This window comes from Elaeis guineensis, chromosome 14, assembly GCF_000442705.2.
Source record: "Elaeis guineensis isolate ETL-2024a chromosome 14, EG11, whole genome shotgun sequence".
NCBI lineage: Eukaryota > Viridiplantae > Streptophyta > Magnoliopsida > Arecales > Arecaceae > Elaeis > Elaeis guineensis.
The window spans coordinates 56,104,705-56,125,705 of record NC_026006.2 but is presented as its reverse complement, the minus strand read 5'-3'; the positions used below and the strand labels follow the sequence as shown (position 1 = coordinate 56,125,705).

General features: G+C 39.9%; 3 protein-coding genes across 7 annotated transcripts in view; 2 read left to right on the top strand and 1 right to left on the bottom strand.

Moving 5' to 3' along the window:
* Positions 1–1,750: 1,750 nt before the first annotated feature.
* On the top strand, positions 1,751–5,710 carry LOC105057703 (acyl carrier protein 1, chloroplastic). Its single transcript, XM_010940396.4, has 4 exons — positions 1,751–1,970; positions 4,120–4,230; positions 4,887–5,009; positions 5,309–5,710. Exons 1-4 carry the CDS (start codon positions 1,905–1,907, stop codon positions 5,435–5,437), a joined length of 429 nt encoding a protein of 142 aa, XP_010938698.1. The 5' UTR covers positions 1,751–1,904; the 3' UTR covers positions 5,438–5,710.
* Positions 5,711–6,959: 1,249 nt separating this feature from the next.
* LOC105057702 (protein NETWORKED 3C) lies at positions 6,960–13,154 on the top strand. 2 transcript variants are annotated; one of them, XM_029268226.2, is made up of 4 exons: positions 6,960–7,602; positions 9,086–9,190; positions 11,666–12,274; positions 12,966–13,154. In XM_029268226.2, the coding sequence occupies exons 1-4, from the start codon at positions 7,458–7,460 to the stop codon at positions 12,998–13,000; spliced, it is 894 nt and encodes a 297-aa protein (XP_029124059.1). In that variant the 5' UTR covers positions 6,960–7,457; the 3' UTR covers positions 13,001–13,154. The 2 variants fall into 2 exon arrangements, with proteins under 2 accessions (XP_029124059.1, XP_010938697.1); XM_010940395.4 differs by lacking the exon at positions 12,966–13,154 and having other exon boundaries at positions 6,969–7,602; positions 11,666–12,631.
* A 1,690-nt stretch (positions 13,155–14,844) lies between these two features.
* The window catches only part of LOC105057699 (serine/threonine-protein kinase RUNKEL), a 15,222-nt gene continuing 9,065 nt past the window's right edge, over positions 14,845–21,001 (bottom strand). Inside the window, exons 8-13 of one of the 4 annotated variants that reach the window (XM_073248409.1) lie at positions 19,260–20,885; positions 17,866–18,735; positions 16,533–17,668; positions 16,386–16,458; positions 15,620–16,282; positions 14,845–15,207 (exon numbers count right to left, since the gene is read on the bottom strand). In XM_073248409.1, the coding sequence (XP_073104510.1) occupies positions 16,547–17,668; positions 17,866–18,735; positions 19,260–20,885 (3,618 nt within the window). In that variant the 3' untranslated portion in view covers positions 14,845–15,207; positions 15,620–16,282; positions 16,386–16,458; positions 16,533–16,546. Of the gene's footprint in view, positions 15,208–15,619; positions 16,459–16,532; positions 17,669–17,865; positions 18,736–19,259; positions 20,886–21,001 lie in introns of all 4 variants that reach the window. The other 3 variants (XM_073248408.1, XM_010940393.4, XM_073248410.1) reach the window with 3 other exon arrangements.

Below are 21,001 nucleotides of genomic sequence, written 5' to 3'. Positions count from 1 at the left end.
GACACAAGAGCGAAAGGCCAAGATGGACATGGGGTCAAGGGTAAGGGGATGATTGCAGTCGATAATGGTGTTGCCGCTGAAATTCAGATCGCAATCGAAAAAAGCTAGAGTGATGGCACGTCCTCCCGATTAGGAAATCTGCAAACAAGTTCTGACCGAAGTTGGCTCCGGTAGGAATCCTCCAATGATCAAATCAGATCACAAGAAAACAAATGAGAATGAATGTTTATGAGATTATGGTTGCATGCCTTGGGAGGTCCTCTGTAGATTCTTTTGTAGGTTAGAGTCGTGTAACTATTTGGAAAGATCATGGGACGATTCAGGTGCGATGTGGCAAGACTTCTGGTCGAGATCGATGGGGTGATTATTGCGTCTTCCTTTTCCATTCTAGAATCAACTGAAAGTGGTGGGTGGTTTCGAATTTTGAATTAAGGTGCAGGTGAGATCAGTCCTACCTCTTTAGTTGAAGGTTCGGTGTAATTTAATGAAAGCAAATGCTGAGGGAGAGAAATAGCCAAGTTGAATCTCACCCAGCGGGATGAAGATCGGTGCGTGCTCACGGTCAGAGCTCAATTTGCCCAAGTGTCCCACCATTTGCAGTTGTCAGTATTAATACCAGTCGTTGTAAAAGACAGAAGTAAATATGACGATAAAGTCAAGAATGGCCGATCCTTAAACTCTACTCAAGACTGCGGTCTAGGTTCCAGGATTATTATAGACCAAAGTTGGGATTGCTCCATCTTATTGTATTCATCAGCTCATAACCAGCTATCTGCCCCTGCCTTTGGCCCAAGAAGAAAATATCCCCCAACATATGGCATTGGCAATGCAGCTAGTAGTGTAGCAGGCAATGGCAGTATAGCCGATGAAGCAAGCAGCGGCGAAGGTTCACGGGACTTCACGGTCCCCAAGTCCAAAACGTCTTTCTATTCCCCTTCTCAATGTGAAGCAAATGGTCTCTTTTCTTTATCCCCTTCTTAAGGTGTGAAGTTGAGAGCGATACCAAGCACCGAGATTCACATGAGAGACGGTACGAGCAAAGCTTCTGTACAAAAGTGTCCAAGTCCAAATTGGACTGTCCAATTTGTTTTAGTTTTTCTCGCTTATTGGAAACTACTCTTTGGCTTAAATGGTTGCCATAGTCCATGGATTTTGCATTCAAAACATGATTGAAAGTTGATTCATATAACGCCTAACCCACCAAGTCTCGAACGCGGATGGAATGAAGCAGGCGCCGTAGTCAAAATCTGGGCCAATTCGATGTAGCCCAGATTTTGGCCCAAAGGGCTAAATTCTGGCTAGCCCAATCAGATTTTGAGTCCGGGTCGGCCGTAGGCTCTGCTCGGATTCGGATCTAATTTTTTAAATCCGACCTGAAGCCCGATAACAATATTTCTGGCCGGCGTCGGTTAGCGGGTTGGCCCTTCCAGACCCGGCCCGTTTCAGCGTATCAACTACCAAGTGAGCGGGAATTATGAAAGGGCGGGCCGCGGGCGGTAAGCTTGGTGACGGGCTCGGTCAGTAATTGGTTGAACTGCCACCGGCCACGTGGAAAACAGCGGACAAAGCCCATCGAATCGATATTTCCAAAGCCTCCTCACTTCCTTTAACCCACCGACCCTTCCGAAACAGCACCCAAATCTTCCTCGATTTACCATAAACCCATCCCAAGTTTATCGTTATTTGGTGCAACGTATGAGGCCAATATAGGAATGTTATATCCTCGCCAGTACAATCTCCCGTTTCGATACTACCGAGGCCCAGGGGTGCCACAGCGGCGCCCTAGCCTCGCTCCCTTTATATGTGGGTCGTGCTCGTGTCTCTCCGAGGTCGAGCTCCTCCCTCTCTCTCACTTTCCCTTTAGATCTCTCTCTCTATCGCCTTTTCTTTTCTTTCATCGATCGATGGCTTCGATCTCGGGAACGGCGATCGGCACCTCGGCTCGGCCTCTTTTGGCCGCGCGGGCTCAGGTATTGATCTCTCTAAACTCCTTTCTCGTTCGAGATCTGCTCTGTTTCTTTTCCTGTGCGCGGATCTGTTTTGTGGATGAGATTTAGTTTATTCGTCCTCGATTTTGAACGATTTGGCATGTTGTAGTGGCGATCTGCTGATGGTTTAGGGTTTTATATGCTCATTTCACTGTTTTAAGGTTGATAGTCTTTTCTTTCCTGGTTTTTGTGGATTTTTGGGATTTCCCGGTGGTGATTATGTTTTAGGAAGCGTTTTTTGTAGTTCGATAGAACTTACTGGCATCATTCGATCTATCATCTCTCTCTCTCTCTCTCTCTCTCTCTCTCGTTTTTGTTGGGGGGGTCTTTTCGATGATCAATCAGCTGGCAAATCTATGATAGATCATGATGGGACGTGAGTTTTTTCTCATTGTATCTCCTCGTTTTTGAGATTCCGAGAACATGAAATTTATGCGGTGTTTTTGGTTTGATTAGAAAAAAAGTGTTTGCTTTTCATACCGGTGCGGGCAGTTTCAAAGTCAGATGACAAAAAATTCATGCTAGTTTCAAGATAAGGTTTTGAAGTATGCAAATATTTGTTCATCTAAAGATGCCTGAGTTCCAGTTTGGATTCGTCATGCCTTGCATGAGGAGATGAATTTATTGTCACTGATTTATCTTTGTTTGTGATAAAAATCATTGTTTTCTTTTTTTTTTTGGTCAGCAAGGATCTGAATTGTGAGCCTTATCGGACTTCATCAGCCGCTTGCGAATAGTTAATGGTTTTCCAATAATTTTGTTTTTTTTTTTAAAAAAAATTCTTTGCGAAAGATCACTTGTTTAAATTGAATAGTCCTCTTCTTTGTGTGTTCACTATATCTTAGGCTCACATGGTTGAGCAGAGAACATAGATGATGGAAGACAACAAACAGAAATTTTCTCTTTCCTTAGACTTCCAGATGCATTACTTGGCGGACTCTTGTCTAGTTGATGCATGCGTCTCATGTCTTTGGAAAGTTGGATGCTGATAAACTGGAGATTTAATCACATTCTTAGATCTGGCTAAATATGATTCTGATTTACACGTGCAAAACTGAAGAACGCGTTTTATTTCTCTTGCAGACTACACTTTGGGTTCTTGTTTGATTTATTTTCAGCACTCCACTGGAGTTGGGAGGGCTCCTATAGGAACTATACATTAATCTTAGCACATTAATTGCTTGTTTGTTTGGTTTTCAGGATGCTCAACGACCTAGACTATGTTTATTTTAGATAGCTGGGTAGTATGGTGTCCTCCCATTTCCAACCCCCTCCACTCCCCTTCTCTTGTTTTGTTGTTTTGTTTTTGGCACTCCCAAGGGGCTAAGCTATATTCATCTTAGGTAGTTGGGCAGCATGATTTCCTCCCATGGATTTTTTTTTTTTTTCCCGCTATTGAGATGTGTGCCTGTATTTAAGTGGTCCGCTCTGATCATATATTTTGTTATTTCTTTTAAATGTTTAATTTCTAAATAAGGTTTTTGTTTGTTAAGAAAGATAGCAGTTTAAAAGAGAGACTAGAAGATAAGAAAAATCAATATTTGCAAAGAATCTACTCAATATAAGGAACCAAAGGATTTGGAATATCATTTCCATGGTTCTTAGGAGTTAACTATTCTTCAAAACACACCGAGAGTTTGTGACCCACATTAATATAAAGTCATGAGTCTTTTTTCAAAAAAAATTATGCAAAATCACTAATTAGCTTGATTGTGATGCGATTTTGAATTTCATTTCCGCATACTTGGGAGTTATCTAACCTGGAGTCTGAAACACGGATTAATATAAAGTCACAACTTTAAAAAAAAAAAAATTATGCAGAATCACTAATTAGCTTGATTGTGATGCGCAGTCAAATGTAGCCTAAGTGGCATGAACTACTTGATGTAAGGGAAATAAAGGAATGCATGTATCAGCACAACCCTTGATACCATAGTTGATCGGTTGTCATGGTCATAAATCATTATTTTTTCAGTAGACAAAATTGTTGCATTTCTACTAAATGTTTCCTATGCTTGATAGATTCTTGTACATGAGATGTGGCAGAACACGTTTTGTACCTTATCCAGCATGAAATTTGCTGAATTAATGAATTAATGGTATAAACTAGGTGTGGATTGTCATTTTGCAGGTTGTGAAAGGGTTTTCTGGACTGAAATCCGTTTCCTTTTCCATTCAAAGGAAGAGCTTTCCATCAGTTCGGCTGCAAGCAGCCTCACGACGCCTTCAAGTTTCCTGTGTTGTATGTATCTCAATATCAGCAGCTTGTCATTTTTTCTGTGCTTTGTTGTTTTCAAAATTGGTGTCAACTATGGTCATCCAGTACCAACCATTATTAGGTGGTGTTGTTTTTTTTTTTTCTCTCTTCTCTCCAGGGGATCCCATTTATCAAACTAGATCTGTGAACAACAGGCCTTGCCACAAAATTTATGGATAATATCTAGTTGGATAAATCATTGGATTCTATTCTTGCATCAGATCACCATTTTCAACTTTTATCAAATATTGAAAATTATATCTGATTTAGGTATGGAACACTTTACTGTATGTTAACAGACATGCATTTCTGAAGAATCTGAACACTCGGCCATGTGTCACTGACTTGCAAAAGTGAACTGACCCCTTTCATTGCAGTACGATATGATCAACTGAGACGTTAGCGTAATCTATGGTTAATTGTTAGATGGGCCTTCTATGATACATCTTTGTTTCTGCTCAGTATTTTCGTTTTTCTGCTGAAGGCCCGTAAAGCAACTGTCACTTTTGTAGTGCGCTACCATTTTAGCCCACGTGCAAACAGGCACCTTGATACATGAACTCATTAACGTAGGCCATCGGGCATCTGAAGATGTCAGGTCACAAGAGTGTTAGTAATAGGGACCTTTACCTTTTATACAGGCAAAACCAGAGACGGTTCAGAAGGTGTGTGACATAGTGAAGAAGCAGCTGGCGCTGTCTGATGATACTCCTGTGACTGGTGAATCAAAGTTTTCAACACTTGGGGCTGATTCTCTTGACACGGTACTATTCATTGTATTCATATTATTTAGTTATTTTTCAGAATTTGTATGGCAAAGTCATCCTTGAAATCTTGTGCGCATCTATATTATCATCATCCCAAAATTTGTGGTGCTTAATGCACTTCTTTGATCTTACAGTTGACACCTGAAAGCATGATCCCTCCAATTGAGTCATATAACACTTGCATGTCCATATCTCATGGACTAGATACCAGTTACCATTTTTCTTGCATTTTTTTGGATCATTTAGTATGCGTTGTCACACATCCTTACGTGGAGGTCTTTATTTTCTTTTTGTAGGTTGAGATTGTCATGGGCCTTGAGGAGGCATTTGGGATATCTGTTGAAGAAGAAAGCGCACAGAGCATCACAACAGTGCAGGATGCTGCTGATCTGATTGAGAAGCTTGTGGATGCAAAATCTAGTTAGATGAATAACAATGTTCAAGAATTAAAGTTTTTCGAGTCGGGCACATTTCCATTATCCTGGTTTTGCACTTTGTCAGCTCTCTGCCAGTTAGATGGTTTCATTGTTAGGGTTCATATTTAATTTTGTTTTGTTCTATGGAACTGCTAGGAGGCCGTATCAGATATTCTGTTGGGTTTTTAATTTAATCTTTTCTGCATCCGTGTCGTTGGCCTAAACATACCAATTACATTTTATCTATTATGAACTTCAAAAATGTGAAATGAGTTTGAAGTATTTGCAATTTGATACTATTTAGCAGATTGATTGTTAAATTAATTCATCAGGACTCAGAAGGCATCTAGGTTGGGAATGCAAGGGAATCCCAATATCCGTTGCTTCAAATCTAAATTTAAATTGAAATTGGGTTATGCTCTGTCACAAAATTGGTAGGTTTTCTTACTTTTTATCTAATGCAGCCAATATCAGTTGCATGGTATTTCTTGAGATATTCTTGGTAGACAACAGAGATGTATCATTGGTGGCTCAACTAACTTGAACCTAAGATTTTGCAGTACAACAACGTGCCTAGCATCACATGTTGATCCACTAGAAGTCCCTTTTCTGGAAAATAAAAATAAAAACAAGTGGGTGGAGATCTTACCTTCTGTGCCCGTGCGTACCTCTTTACTTGGGCTGAACCCGCTTACGTTTGAGTTACGAAACCGTGATGTAGGTAGCAAGGGGCTGATGGGAGGGTCGGCGCCCTTCAAAATCGAGCCCTCTTTTCTTTAAAGTCGGAAGGGCAGTATCATCCAAACCGAGCTTCGGAGTTCTAACAAATTATATTGATCAAACTTATGCTGGTTATAACTATTCTGTCTGGAGGAGTAGATCAGCAGAGCTCGTGATCGGCAAAGAGTGAAACAGCAGCACTTGGGAGGCACGGGAAGATGTGGGCTTGGATTTTGAAAAAGGATGGGGAGGGGACTTTCTTTTATTTTCCCTTTGCGTTGCCAAATTCCGAGCCTGAGGTCAGAGATGATTTTCCTCTGGGTGAAAGACGAGGAAGGCTAGTCTTCAGCTCAAGTACCGAGGTGGCAAACTCCAGGAGCTAAAATGAGACTTGCAAAATGTCCTAGTCGAAGTGTTCTCCAAGAGAGATTCTTCGGCGTTCAAATCAATAGAGAGAGATTTTGTAGGAGTTTATTTTGAGGTTCTCGCTCTTCTTTATTTATAAAAGAAGAATGTACAAGTCCGAGGGACTAATCGATTTTCAAATATCGCATACAGATCATACTGACAGTGATCGCTCTCATGTTCACGATACAGGCCAGTTGTGATTTGATCTTAGTAATCTTCTTCTTCATTGTTTGGACTCTCCATAATCGTAAAATGGATGAACTCTTTCTCAATTAAGATAGTGGTCTTATACCAGAAGTTTCTTTTAGGTCGGTCGTGATCGATCTCCACATAGCCGATGTCCATGCTGCTGCCTATAGGAGTCGAAAGCTCTAGATCAAGCCAGTAATTTTGGATCTTCATATTTATCTCCTCCTAGTTGATCGTAGCTAATCTCTTGCTATTTTTGCATCCACTTAGGATCCCGTCCTTTGAGTCTTCGACCATGGCTGGGGACATAAAGATGGTGGTCCACATTCCACAACGCCCCCCTTAAGCTATGGTGGCGGGATTGGCCACTTGGTGAAAACATCAATGGGTACGGCGTATCGCTGAGGTGATGCATTAGATGCAGGATATAATTTTTGGGTTAAATGAGTTCAACTAATGAGTAATTATTAGTTGGATCAAATCCAACAGCTCAGCGGTGGGTTAGTCCAACCAGAACGCAACATGGTTGGACCGATCCACCGTTGAGCTGGTGAGCCTGGTCCAACTAAAAACGGCGCCATTGAAGCGAGAATCCAAAATTTCGACGACGAGGGATGGGGATAGGAATGGGGATCGGGATAGGGATAGGGATAGGGATAGGGACTGATGAGTCGAGGCCTCGAGGGGTTTGGAAGGAGCGGGATGGGGACTGATGAGTCGAGGGGTTTGGAGGGAGCGGGACTCTGCCTCCAGTTTTTTTCCAAATAAGAACCTCTTCGCCATCGCTTCCTTTCTCTTCGCGCCCGAACCGAGAAGAAGACGAACGTCGAGGCCGGGACTAAGAAGACTCTCACCACGTTCTCTCTATATCTCTATCTATTTTTTCCTTATTCTTTATCAGATTTTCAGGTTTTTTTGGTGTTTGAATCTCTTCCTTTTCTTTTTGTGCAGAAAAAGGATAGGATTTTTTTTTTTTTTCGAAAAGAATAGGAGTCGGAATAGAGAGCAGGAAAGAGTCGTTTGTTCTATCCACTGGATACCTACTTAAAATTTTTTATCCATAGCGAGTACAGAAGTAGAGGAAGAAGAAAACAGAGGCAAAAAAAAAAAGTCTTTTGCTTTTTTTTTCCTATTTATTTCCCACTCTTGGACTCTGTTTGAGGGTTTCTGGAACGATCGGTAGCTATAGGCCGTGATATAATTTTACTTCAATGTAGTCTTTTTGCTTTTATTTAGCGTGATATAGTTTTTGGGTATTCGAATCCTTACTTGTTCTTTTTGTTCTGAAAAAAATCGGATTTTTTGTTTGTTTTCTAAAAGAATAGGAGTCAGACAGGGAGCAGGAAAGAGTGGTTTATTCCATCTACTGCATACCTACTTAAGAATCTTTTATCCTTAGCGATTAAGGAGGTAGAGGAATAAGAAAACAGAGCCCAAGAAAGTGTTTTTGTTTTTTTCTTCTTTTTCATTTATTTTCCACTCTTGGGTTCTGTTTGTGGCTTTCTGGAATGATGGGTGGTGATACAGTTTTATTTCATTCGATCTGTGGCTGTTTCTCTAAAATTGTCATGTTTTACCTTGATGACGTTTCATTTCGGGAAAGGAAGGAGGGGAGGGAGAAAAATCCCATTTATATGCCTTGAAAATCATAATTTCGTAGCATCTAATCCCTCTACCATCTTGATTGTTAGTCGGATTTAGTACTATTATGGTGTAAGAGGGAGGGCATCAATAGTTATACATTGGTTGTGAATCAAGGGGGACTCTAGCTTTTATGGGATAAGACCTTCTCTCCCTCATGAAGCTCTTTTGAAGCGCAAAACTATAAGGTCCCGTGCCATAGCGGACAATACCTCACATAAGCTAGAGTGGAGATAGATCCATCCAAGCCACGAGACCTTAACTGCAATATTGACACTAGAGGAAGGGTCGGTGTGCCTCCAATGGACTATAGTGCACCTCCTGACTCTTGCAATCTTGCCCAGAGTCTCCTTTGACTAGGGGACTGTTGTGGTGTAGGAGAGAAAGTATCATTAGTCCTACATTGGTTGTGAGTTAATAAGGACTCTAGCTTATACGAAATGAGATCTCTCCCGCGAGGCTCCTTTTAAAGGGCAAAATCATGAAACCTCGGACCAAAGCGGACAATACCTCACGTACGCGGGAGCAGACCTATCTGCCCGAGCCATGAGCCCTTGACCGTAATAAGTACCATAAAGCAATCTGACCTAGGAATTTCAAACTAAGCTGTCTGAAGCCTAATAATCCGTGTTACCATCCAATGGATGCTACGTTTTAATTTGAATTGATTGATGAATATGGTGGTGGTCATGGATGCAGGTAAGGAAGCAAGGATGATGGTGAAGAAGGAGCTCCCCCATTCATGGTTATTCGATAGCCACAACAATTCAAGGCAATCTCCGTGGTTGTTATCGACTCTTTCTGGTTTGTTTCTTTCTATCACTGTTATGTAGTTGAATTTAGAAGATTGTAGACAATGTTGCAATAGAATTGTTTGTGTATTATATGATCCATTTTGCCTCGGCATTCCTTGATCCTCCATTGGTTGTAAAACTGCATTATCTACATTGTTTGATTCTGCCACCGTTAGTGTTAATTTTATGAGCTAATAAGATATTGGATCAAGAAATGCAAGACAGGCAATATAAAATTAGATTTGAAGACTGCAATGAATCATTTAATTGCTGTAAGATTTTGAGAGAAGAATAGGAGTTTCTCCATACAGAAGTCAGTTGATCAACAAACAGATGCGACAAATCAAGATGGATACCAAAAAAAACTACATTGTTTAGCTCTGATTCATACTTCTCTTCACTTGTGACCAACTTGATGCGGTGTGCCTTGAAATATGTACCAGCAGTACTCAGCCTAGTTCATCATGTCATGGCAAATTTTTGTTTAATCTCTTTCCCATCAATCGTTAAGTCTGGCCAGTTTAGCTTGCAACAAGTCCTACGAGAAGAGAAATAAGAATTAAAATTACTGAAATTCATCATGATACAGCTCGACAATAGTAACACCAATGGCAGAGTCATAAAATGCATTATGATGGTAAATGTACAACATAGTACATACTGAATGATGTGAGATATGATGGACTAACACTTAAATCCTCTGTTATTATTATACTTATAAATCCTATTTGTGATATGGCAGCCACTATGAAGCAGTGTAGGTTTTCTTGTACTGTGTTGCATCCTAAGGAGTCTCGGTCATCATTTGTTGAAAGGCCACAACATATGCATTGTAGTGGGACAAAATGTTATGCAAGTTAACATCATCCTAAAGCAAATTTTCAGCCATAAATACCTAGTGATTATTTTTTTTGGATTCGTTGTTTCTTTCAGTTATGAAAGCAATTTTTATAGCATGAAGTTAACAAAAATCATAGCAGGGCAAAAGTTTTAATTCATTATTTCTCTCGATTATAACAATCTAGCATTTTATGTCAAACATGATTACCTAGAGCCTCCCCCCCACCTCTTTTGTTTGTTTAGGTTTTTCAAACACCATTTATCATCATTGCATTTAATGTTTGAAAATATATACATGATTTGGAAACATTAACATTGCATAGACCTGGTTTTATGTAGTACCAAAAAACAATAGATCACTCTGTCCTTATTTTATTGACAGTCAGACATTTTGAACATTGTCTCTTGACATTCCCGTTGAATAAAGACAATAAATGCTCTCTTAAGGTTCAATAAATCACTCTCTCTTTTCTATGGGCCTATTTTAGTTATACTGTGACAAAGAGTCAAAGACATTGCATCTCGAAACTTGTATGTTAATAACTGTGGCCGTATTTCCACCCCAGACAGTTTGCGAGCAAGCATCCATAAATGACATTGTGATAACATTTTGTATAATGTTGTTGATGTCCTCTCATAATAAAAACTAGATGAAAATTTTTTTTCCAATTAATCATGAAGTATTAAAAGAAGATGGTGAGAATGTCCTTGGGTTGCTATTTTAATAAGAGTTCTAGTAAAGCATATAACAGAATAACAAAGAACAAAGAGCCAAGTTACATTCCATATTTATTTGATTGATCAGATGTTTTAAATACAATAGAAAATAGCTGAAGGTATGATGCTACCTTCTTAGTATCCTACTATTCTTCTTTTATAGTGGATCATTCTCTTGATAATCTTCAGGTGGAGATCCATGTAGAGTTAAAGAGTTGGTGACAATATGCTGCTAAGTTACATAGTATAATGGTAAAGTTATTCACATACAATATAGCATAGTATACTAGGCTCAAGTATCATATTATTAATTCATTCAATTTATATATCTGCAGACATGCATCACAATTTATTTGACATACTTATCTTCATGTGAAACTACGAGGATATATCTTTGTATATTATATAAAGTTGGACTTAGCTATACTTAAGTGGATCTTCACTCAAATCTAGTTAGGTCTATATATTAGACAATGAAAGTCTTGTATTGATGGTCCAAGCTATTGGATATGATCTTCATCTACTAATTTTAAATTGCTTAAACATTAAAAAACATGTGATTTGGGTATCCCTAAACTATGCATCAAGTGTGTGTGTGTGTGTGTGTGTGTGTGTGTGTATAGTTTCAAGTTGTTTAGGCTATCCAATTTTTTGACCACTTGATGTATAGGCTGGGGTTTCTCTAGATCATATGTTTTTTTTTTTTTATTCATAGTAGATCACATTCGATAGCTCAGGTCATTGTTGATATAGGACCCACATTGTCCAATATAGAACTGGCCAAATTTGAATGGAGATCCAATATACGTACATACATATTGGCTACCTGGTACCACTATTCAATTAGGTACTAATTAAATTTGACGTCTCTAAATTTGCGTTATCATGGTAATTAGGGAGTCAAAGCTTTTTTTTTTTTTATGTGCAGACCTGGAAGAGAAGACCATGCAAATGCTGAAACTGATAGATGAAGATGCGGATTCATTTGCTCAGCGTGCAGAGATGTTCTACAAGAAGAGACCCCAACTTGTAAACATGATTGAGGATTTCTATCGAACTCACCGTTCATTGGCTGAACAATATGACCAGCTCAAGTCAGGATGTGGAACACGTTGCAGCACATCATTTGGTCCCTCTGTCTTAGAAAAAGGATGGTCACAGAAGGTAAGGAACAGCTCAACAGAGGCGTCATCAGAGCTTTCCTCAGATTTTCTTGATTCTGAGGATTGTGAAGTCAATGATCCTGAACAAGAAGCTGAAGTAGGGAGCAAGCTGAGAGAGATGCCAGATGAGAAGAGTGACTATGATGTGGTGAAGCAGATGAGCGAAGAACTAGAAAGACTAAAACAGGAGAATGCAACTCTGAAGGCTGAGCTAGCAGAGAAAATGGAAGAGAAGAGGGAGGTCATCAGACAGCTTTCTTTGCCCTTGGACATCCTAAAGGAGGAAAATGCTGATTTGAGGAAGTGCATCAAGGACGCAAAGAATATGGGTTGCCATTTTGCATTCAAGAAGCTTGCCAAGAAAATATTTTCATGTAAATTGTTTACTGGATTCTCAAAGCCTCAGATTACAATTGTGGCCTCCTAATGATTACTCAAATGCGATCTAACATTTTTTGAACTCTTTATAACAATTTTATAGGGTTAAGAGTGTGACATTTTCCTTGCTAGGCTTGAGTTGAAGCAACATGATTTTATAGAGATTCATTGTTTTAGCAATTCTTTTTATGTATACTCAAGAAATGTGATCTTCTCTAACATTTTTTGAACCTTCATTGTCTCTTTATAACAATTTTATAGGGTTAAGAGTGTGACCTTTTCCTTGCTAGGCTTGAGTTGAAGCAACATGATTTCATAGAGATTCATTGTTTCGGCAATTCTTTTTATGTATACTCGAGAAATATAATGTGGTCTTCTGGTGTCAGACCCACCCTTGCATGTAATCTTTCCTTGCGACATTCTCTCTTAATTACAAAAATTATAAACCCAGGATGTCTCTGTGTAGAAATGACATCAGTAGCTTCTATTAGAAATTCTCTGTTTACCTATCTTCTTGTCTGGTGGCAAAACTGCCATGATAGCCAGCTACCTATGAACCCCACCTATTTTGTTCTGTGTACATGATGGCCAAATATTGGTCTGTAGGGCTTTTCACAATTTCACCTTTTCTTGTGAAAACTTCACATGTGGACACCATTCTCTTGTTCTTACATACTGCAGTTACAGTTCTTTTTCAGAGCAAGGGAAGATGCTGCATCTGAAAGCACTCAGAAAAGGCAACGCTAGAAGTTCTTGTTTGGACAATTAACAGAAGTGGAGTCCCAATGGATGGAGCCTACGTTACTGCTCGCCGGTGAGAATCTACACCGACATAGATGGCTCATATGAAATGTCACAAGAGCTGCATTCCACTCAGGGTTTTGGCACTACGACTATCGCAATCTTCCAAAAGCTATTAGCTGGCTCTTAACAGCTTACCACCTAATTCTCATGTAGGACGATCCATGGCTGTCTCGTGACAAGAGTTCCTTCCATCTTGTGCTCTTATACATAGACTTATTCTGATCATCTACAAAAGCAAGAACAAGGAATCAGTTCGAGAAACATTTTAACAAATAAGGGTAGAAAGGATTCTCACTTAAATTTAGAATGGTAGGCTTGTACACGAAAGAGAGTTCTCCATCATACCTCTCGAAACCATTTCCATAAGCTCACTAAGGAAATTATAAATCCCCCAGCAAAGAACTCACTGCTAAGTATTCTTCTTGAACTAATGAACTACAAACTTCTAAGAGAAATACTGGCATGATGGGACTTATTAGAATGGATAGCATTCGCTGAATCACATCAAAAAGTGGTTGAATATAGTTATTAGTTTGGCAATGAGTAAGGAAGCAATACTATGACAACAAACTTCATTTAACATCTCCCCTTTATGGGAGAAAACTTGTACATCGTATAATTAGCATTTGCTTCTCGTCATGATAACTTGCCGTCCTTCTGGTGAAGGTGAGGCGAGTACTTACCATTCCTTCTTTATTATTTCCTCCACTCACTTTTAGCTCTCCAATTTGGACCGTCTAGAGCCCTTCAGACCCCACTAAGGCCCCAACCACCCATGCTGTAGGATCCCCTCATCTTTGTCACCTTGCACCCATGCCAAACTGTGCCCTGCTACCCACCTCCCAATCACCACACTCCACATGTCAACCATTACACACTCCACTAACCGACCCTGCCCTCCCTTGCCTCCCTTCTTTAAACTCTCACACACACTAAGAGCACCATCTTTTTTTGCACTACTCCATAATGGCCGCCGCCGCCACCACCACCACCACTTTCTTCACTCCCTTCTCTACTCTGATCACTCACACACAACTCCTCTTCACAGTCTTGGCTACACTTCTCCTCACCAACCCCATCCCCTGCAACTCCCTTCTTGAACGGGGAGTCCCCGGCATCTCGGTGGCACCAGCTTTCCTCCCTATGGAACCTACAATTTCCTCCATTCCACCCACATTGGCCCCTGACATGATGCCTTTTTTCCCCTCACCAGGAGGCAATGCCAGGGCGGCACCGGCCGGCACGTTGCCGATCGTTCCATCGAACCCGAGCACACCGAACCCCGACAAGTTGCACCCCAATTCGGTGATCACTCCAACTGGTTCTGCCGCTGTGACATCGGTGGAGAGTTCTCTGGGAAATGCGGGTAAGGCGAGCATGGTTTTGGTTTGTGGATTGGTGCTCATGTGGTGGTTAGAGCTTATGAACAAGTGATGTAGTGCAAGTGAGCTTGGTTCAAATGTTCGTGATTTTTTTTTTTTTTTCATTTTTTTTGTGCTGGTCTTCTCATATTTGTGCGCTGGTTGTTCAAACATTTTAGAAGCAGCTGTATTTTACATCATAGATTATATAGTTAATGGAAATAAAGTTGGTAAGAGTAATGTGTTATCATGCCATGAAAATATTTTTTTTTCTCCAAAGCAATTTTTATCAAAGACGCAAGTACACTGAGAAAATGGTGAGTGCTCAATCTTATCATTTCATCCGCACGAGTCGTCTGAAAACAAAGAAGATTTCTACTACAATATAGGGAGGATGACTGTTTGCTTTACCGTGCACTGTCAATTTTTATTTACTTCTTCAAATCCATAATTCCTTGAGATATTATAGGGTCCATAACTTCTTTATAGCTTGTCTCCTGTCCACCAATTTTTCTGGTGATACAAAAATCAAATAAACTGGATCTACCCTCTACCAAATCCATTAACAAACACTTTTTAAATTCCCAATCCCCGTCCTCACAAAATATATGAACTTTCACACAATTTTAATCTTATCATAAGTGTATCTCCTGCCAAATCCTCCGGTACCAAGCACCCCCACTTAGTGATTCTGGTTTAGTTTCTGCAGCTGACCTTGTTGCCAAGCTTGCATCGATGCATCTTCATCGCAGAGACAGTGATGCCTGCACAATTTGCTCACACGAGGAACGAGTATTTCAGAAGAGAGAGAAACCACTAGTCAAAATAGGAATATCAGATGCTATGTAGATTTTCTATTCACTTAAAATTGTGATTTGACAGGGAAGCGAATTGACGTATTAGACATCACTTTGCAATTAAGTAGGGTTCCCTGTAAATAAGGGATAATCGTAAGCTCAGAACACTCTAAAACAGTTGCATAAAATAGGGAAAGTGTCCAAGAGGGTGATCTAAAATAGTTCTATAGGATAAAAAACCTAGTTTAAATTATATTGACAAACTTTACAAAGGACAGTTATATCCAAATTAGTAGGTGAACACGGACATTAATATCTAAAACTTGTTTCTACAAGTTTTGCAAAATCTATATAATTCATATCCATTCTCAGCCATTACCTATGTAAACATGAACACTGTTGGAACCATCAAATTTTGCATTACTTGAACCTAGTTGCATGTATGCTTCAGCACAGTCTGAGATAGACAGGATTGTAGACATAACAATCACATTTAAGCAAATAGTTTAAGCATAGATTAAGAGATCGATAAGACAATTTCACAAAGGATAGGACCTCATATAAGTGGAAAAGATTGATGAATATTTAATTTTATTGGCCAAAGCTTCTGGGAAATTGAACTAACAAAGCTTTCACACGCATGGAAGAAAATTACAACATCTAGAAGAATTATTACAGCCAACCACTTTATTTACCTGTCTCCTTCACCACCACTGGTGCATTTTTACAGAACAGAAGCACATAGCATCAGGCCAGCCTTCAAATTATGTTAGCTAAAAAGATATATAGGATGCACATTGCCTCTAATGAAACAGCCAAATTGTTTCTTTCAATTCCATTACATGTGTATTCAGAAAAATTATGGCAAGGATGTGATGATAGCGGCAAATCTCTGTTGCTAGATAAATACAAATCAATACAAAATTAAATGCAAAAAACAGATAATACCAACTAACATCTCCAGATCAACAGTACATCAAACCCAATCTGCTCTCCAAACATTATCTGGGCCAGTGCATGGAACTCATTGATAATATTGACACTGTACAATTATAATACAATTAAACACTGAGAATAGTATCACTCGATTAACCAATCAACAACATAATAGACATCCGATACATCCATGAGCATGTCTAACTTACCTGAAACCATGGCCAGGAGGCCAGCAAAGCTCGGTAAGAGCAAGATCATTCTTTATTAAATCATTCCTGAATTCTGCAAAAATGGATACAAATTATAAATTGAGCAGTTCATGTATAAAGATAAAATTAAAATGTCAGTGACCTTACCAAGATGTATAAGCTCAAACACACCGAGGCAGGCGTTGCAACTCTAAGCCTAAATTCAAAGCAGCCTCTGCAACACCATGAATACTGGAGCTCTTGAGTTTTGAGACAACAGCTTCCATTTGCATGACCGCTGGAATAGATATTGACAGAATCATTGCCTGAGACAGATATTGTCTACAAGAAAAGGCAAGGCCATACAGAAGACGCAGCAACTGCAAGGCGGAGGAATCATAGTGCAATGATTCCAGAAGACTGCAGATTTTGGGAAGGTTTGTTAAAAGACCCATTGTGGCTTCTCTAGGGGATGCCTTAAGCAGCAAAACCACACACTCTGATGCCAAATTGGCAATATGTGCATCAGAATTCCCAATTAAATCTAGAAACACACCAATGTTGCTACCAAAGTCACTGACATCCTTGATGCATTGCTGCTGATCAACAGCAATACTCATGTCAAAGGCATTGTTGCCTAAGAGAGCCGGTTCTTTACAAAGAGCTAAGGCTTTATTGCTACCAATGCCATGCAAAATGAATGCCTTGCAAAGACCCAACGTTGGTTCAAGAAAATCCTCCATCTCCTTCGCATTCACAAGCTCAAGAAGATTTCCAATTTTTCTGACCACTCGCAGATGGGATAGAATTTTAGTCTCCATTTCAGGAGCAGATGCTAGGGCCAGACAGAGCTTCACATTGTTCACATTTGCATTAGAAAGATCGCCAAGTAAGAACTCAAAGCACTGCAAGACTGTTTTCAAATGCAGAATATCTGAGACTTTAACATAATTAAATTCAATGAGCATTACCAACAGCTTCTGAGCATACATTGGAATGGGATCTTCATCTTCAATAAGTGTTGGGTAAAGAGGAAGAAAATAGGTTCGTGATATTGACCTCAGATCCTCCACTATATGTTCATCATCAGGTACTGTAGTATCACTGAAGATCACAACCATCACATCAAATAATAATTTCAAACATAAGAATCTGGCATCTCCATCTTTGTTGCCCTTGTACATAATGGCTAGGCTAGGAAGGATTCGACTAGTAAACATCTTAGGATCATCAAGAATAACAGAAGGCTCCTCTGTGACTGATTCAAGTACTCGAAGCAATGTGATTTGGAAATCATCTCTTCCCTGCATTACATTTAAAACATCAGTGAAATTCTAGTGGGCGTTTGCCAGGTTCTTGGGATTAGAAGCTCGTCATAATTTTGACTGTATTAGGTGCAGAAAAGATGCAATGCAAATTTAATTATAATAATTTAGAACACTGCCTGATAAAATATAGACTCAAGAAACTGCAAAATCAGCAAGCTTAGGACAATTTGTACCTGAAAAGGTGCCTCTAAAAGCTTGATAATATTTGCCAACTGGAGCAAGACATGACTGCTCACCACCTTATGCTTGAAAGAAGAGCTTCCAAGAAGATGAAGAATAACCGGAAATAGATGAGCACTACTCTTTGTGTTACCACGTCCAGTGAGAGCAGCAATCGGTCCATGGCGTTTACCTCCCATCATCTGTTGTATGTCTCCAGAAACAGTTTCAAGAATAGATGGCACAGTATTAGCAACTAGTTTCACAGAAGCTTCCACGCATTTCTGAATGAACCCAACCTTCTCTTTCCCCAACCTATCAACTGCAGATAGTACTTTAGCATTGCAAAAGAAATGGGGAAGCCATCTGCGGCTGTTCTTACACAGAAGTGCCACAAAGATGAGTGCTTTCCCACGTAAAACTTCACTTCCCTGCTCGATAAGTGATACAAGACCTGGGACCAAGTGCTTTTCCTCCATTAATGATAGCAGCTGTCGGCCCATGTTTGTTAACAAATGGCTGCTTAGAATTGACATGTTAAGTAGATTTAGGCTGATCTGCTGCTCACGCGGGTTGCCCTTGATGAGCGCAGATGCAGTGTCCTTGAATGACAACCTCTCAAGCACTGACTGTATGCACTGTGGGCTGAATCGAGCTAGACGGACTAGACAAGATCCAGCAATAAGCCTTGTACTCTCCTGCTTCCCTGTTGCTTTATATATATAACAGAGATTTCCAATGACATCCTGGCTGACAAAACGCGATGTCCAGTCCCCTCCTTGACTGCATATGTTCTCAATTGTTCTTAAAGCATACAACTGGGCAACATCATCCTCTCCTCTACGCAAGATGGATGAAACCAAAGCAATCACCGAATTTGGGACCTGTTTAAGCGGCCAGTCTATTAGAGGTAGCCCAAACAATCAGCAATCATCATACAAGAACTGGAACTGATGGCCATAGAGTAATCAAAAGACAGAGGCCTAAAGTCTACTAGACATGCATGCTTATTGTCCAAAATGTGAGCTCACAACTAACCTGCATAGAAAATGAGGCTCCTGTAGCAAGCTGTTACTAGATGATGCAGGAAGGTAAAACCTAAAAATCAATTAAAATTGAATCCCCTCCTTAAGATCTAAATGACAATCCTCATCTCCCACAAGCCTATTGTTAGATACGTCAGAAGTTTGAAAGCAACCATTTTCAATATGCAGGTCATGAACCCAAAAAGAATCATCCATCAAAAATATAAAATATAAACAGCAAGTATTCCTTATTGCATGCTTCAGAAAATCTACTTAAAAATCACAAAGATCTACAAACTAAAGTGGAAATGAAAATAAGGCATTGTCAAAAGATTCAATGACAAGATTAATGATAAATCACTGCAGCATCAGAGATTGCTAACCTGCCAACTGGATGTAGACCGGTTGTCCTTCGACGGAGATTCAAGGGTATTGCCATCTTTGGCATTATTATCTGCCTGAGTAGATATGTAAAAAAGCAGTTCCCCTAAAGCAGCCATGGAGAACCTCCTTATTTTGTCATGTTTGTCCCTTAAGCCATCTGTTAGTGCATTTACAATTCCAGAATTTGCAAGATCAGCTTCAATAAAAGTAGAATGGCGAATCAACAAACCCATCACTGAAGCAACCTGAACACGCAAGGCAGGTAACTTTGAAAGCCTTAGCATTTTTACAAGCAACAACATCACCGGCCCATTGGTTATGATATTTGCAGCATCAGCATTTCCACTTAAAATTTCTAAGTATCTGATGGCATTCTGTTTTTCTGAGACCTGAGAGCTCCCACTCAAACTATGAATTATGCAAGAGTTAAGTGCGTTCAGTTGCTCTGGAGGTAGCTTAACATAATCAGATGCAGGAACAGCTTCAAATGGCAAGGAGGGAATACCATCCAAAGCTTTATCACCTTTTCTACTGGGCATTACTGGTTTGACTGAGAGATCTGATGAATGCCAAAACACTTCTGATAAATTATTGAATGACCTAGATGCCTCTGAATCAGGGGCACTCCCAGAAGCCACTTTCACACGTTGAGCTTTCCTAAGGTTAACACTGGGTGGGGTAGCAACCACCTCAAGTGGCTCTGAGCATGTATCCTGCTCAAGTTTCTTCAGGTCATCAGGCCCAACGATGATATTCTCTGGAAGAATATCCAACTGACTCATTTTATGCTCTACCTCTTCAACTCTTTCATCAGCATTTTGAATTGGAAGTTTCTCTGTAGGCATGCAAGAAGGATTCTCAGATCCGTCAGATTCATCAGGTGTATCATCTTCAGGATTCTCACTAAAATCTAGTTCCATGTCATTGTTTTCAATTTTCACTTCAGCCTCATTCTCACAAGTCTCAGGCAGCGGTCGCCTGTAGTTTTCCTTCTCATTCTCTCTCTGCAAATTCAACTTAGCCATCCTTGACAGCCTAAGAAGATTTACACCTTTTGCAGCATCGACTCTCCGAGAAGCTTTTGTAATTTTTCTGCCACCATGCACATTCTTAGCCGGTGTCTCAAAAACCCCATTCCCCTTAGTAGAATTTTCATCTTTCTTCAAAACTCCATTTGCGTTACTTTCGCGACGCTTGGGAGGAGTTCTCTGTTGGGAAGGTCTATCACCATTTCGCTCTGAAAGGTATGGTTTAGAAGAAAGTTGAAGCATGTTACTAAAAGCAGGCTGACGAGGAAGCGGTACTGAAGTGAAATTCGTTCTCCAAAAACTATGCTCACAAATTTCAGGCCACTGTAACCTTTCAGCTGGATCTTTTATTAGGAGGCAGTTAATAAGATTTTCAAAAGATTTAGAAGGGTTATCCGGGAGGGGTGGTGTAGGATCTGAAATTATGGATTTCACCAATTGGGTAAATTCTTTGCCTACAAAAGGAGGCCTTCCAGTATAACATTCATATAATACACAACCCAGTGCCCAAAAATCAGAAGCATAAGAGTGGACTCCGCCATCCTGAAATAGCTCAGGAGCCATATAGCATGGTGTTCCTCGCTTTGACTGTGGCAACTGATGGATGCAACATTTAGAAAGGACAAAATAAAGATCATTTTAAATTCAGAAAATGTTATTTTGCAAAGGTTGTGTATGCAAGACTAGGAGGTTAAACGAAGGAGTTGAGAAAC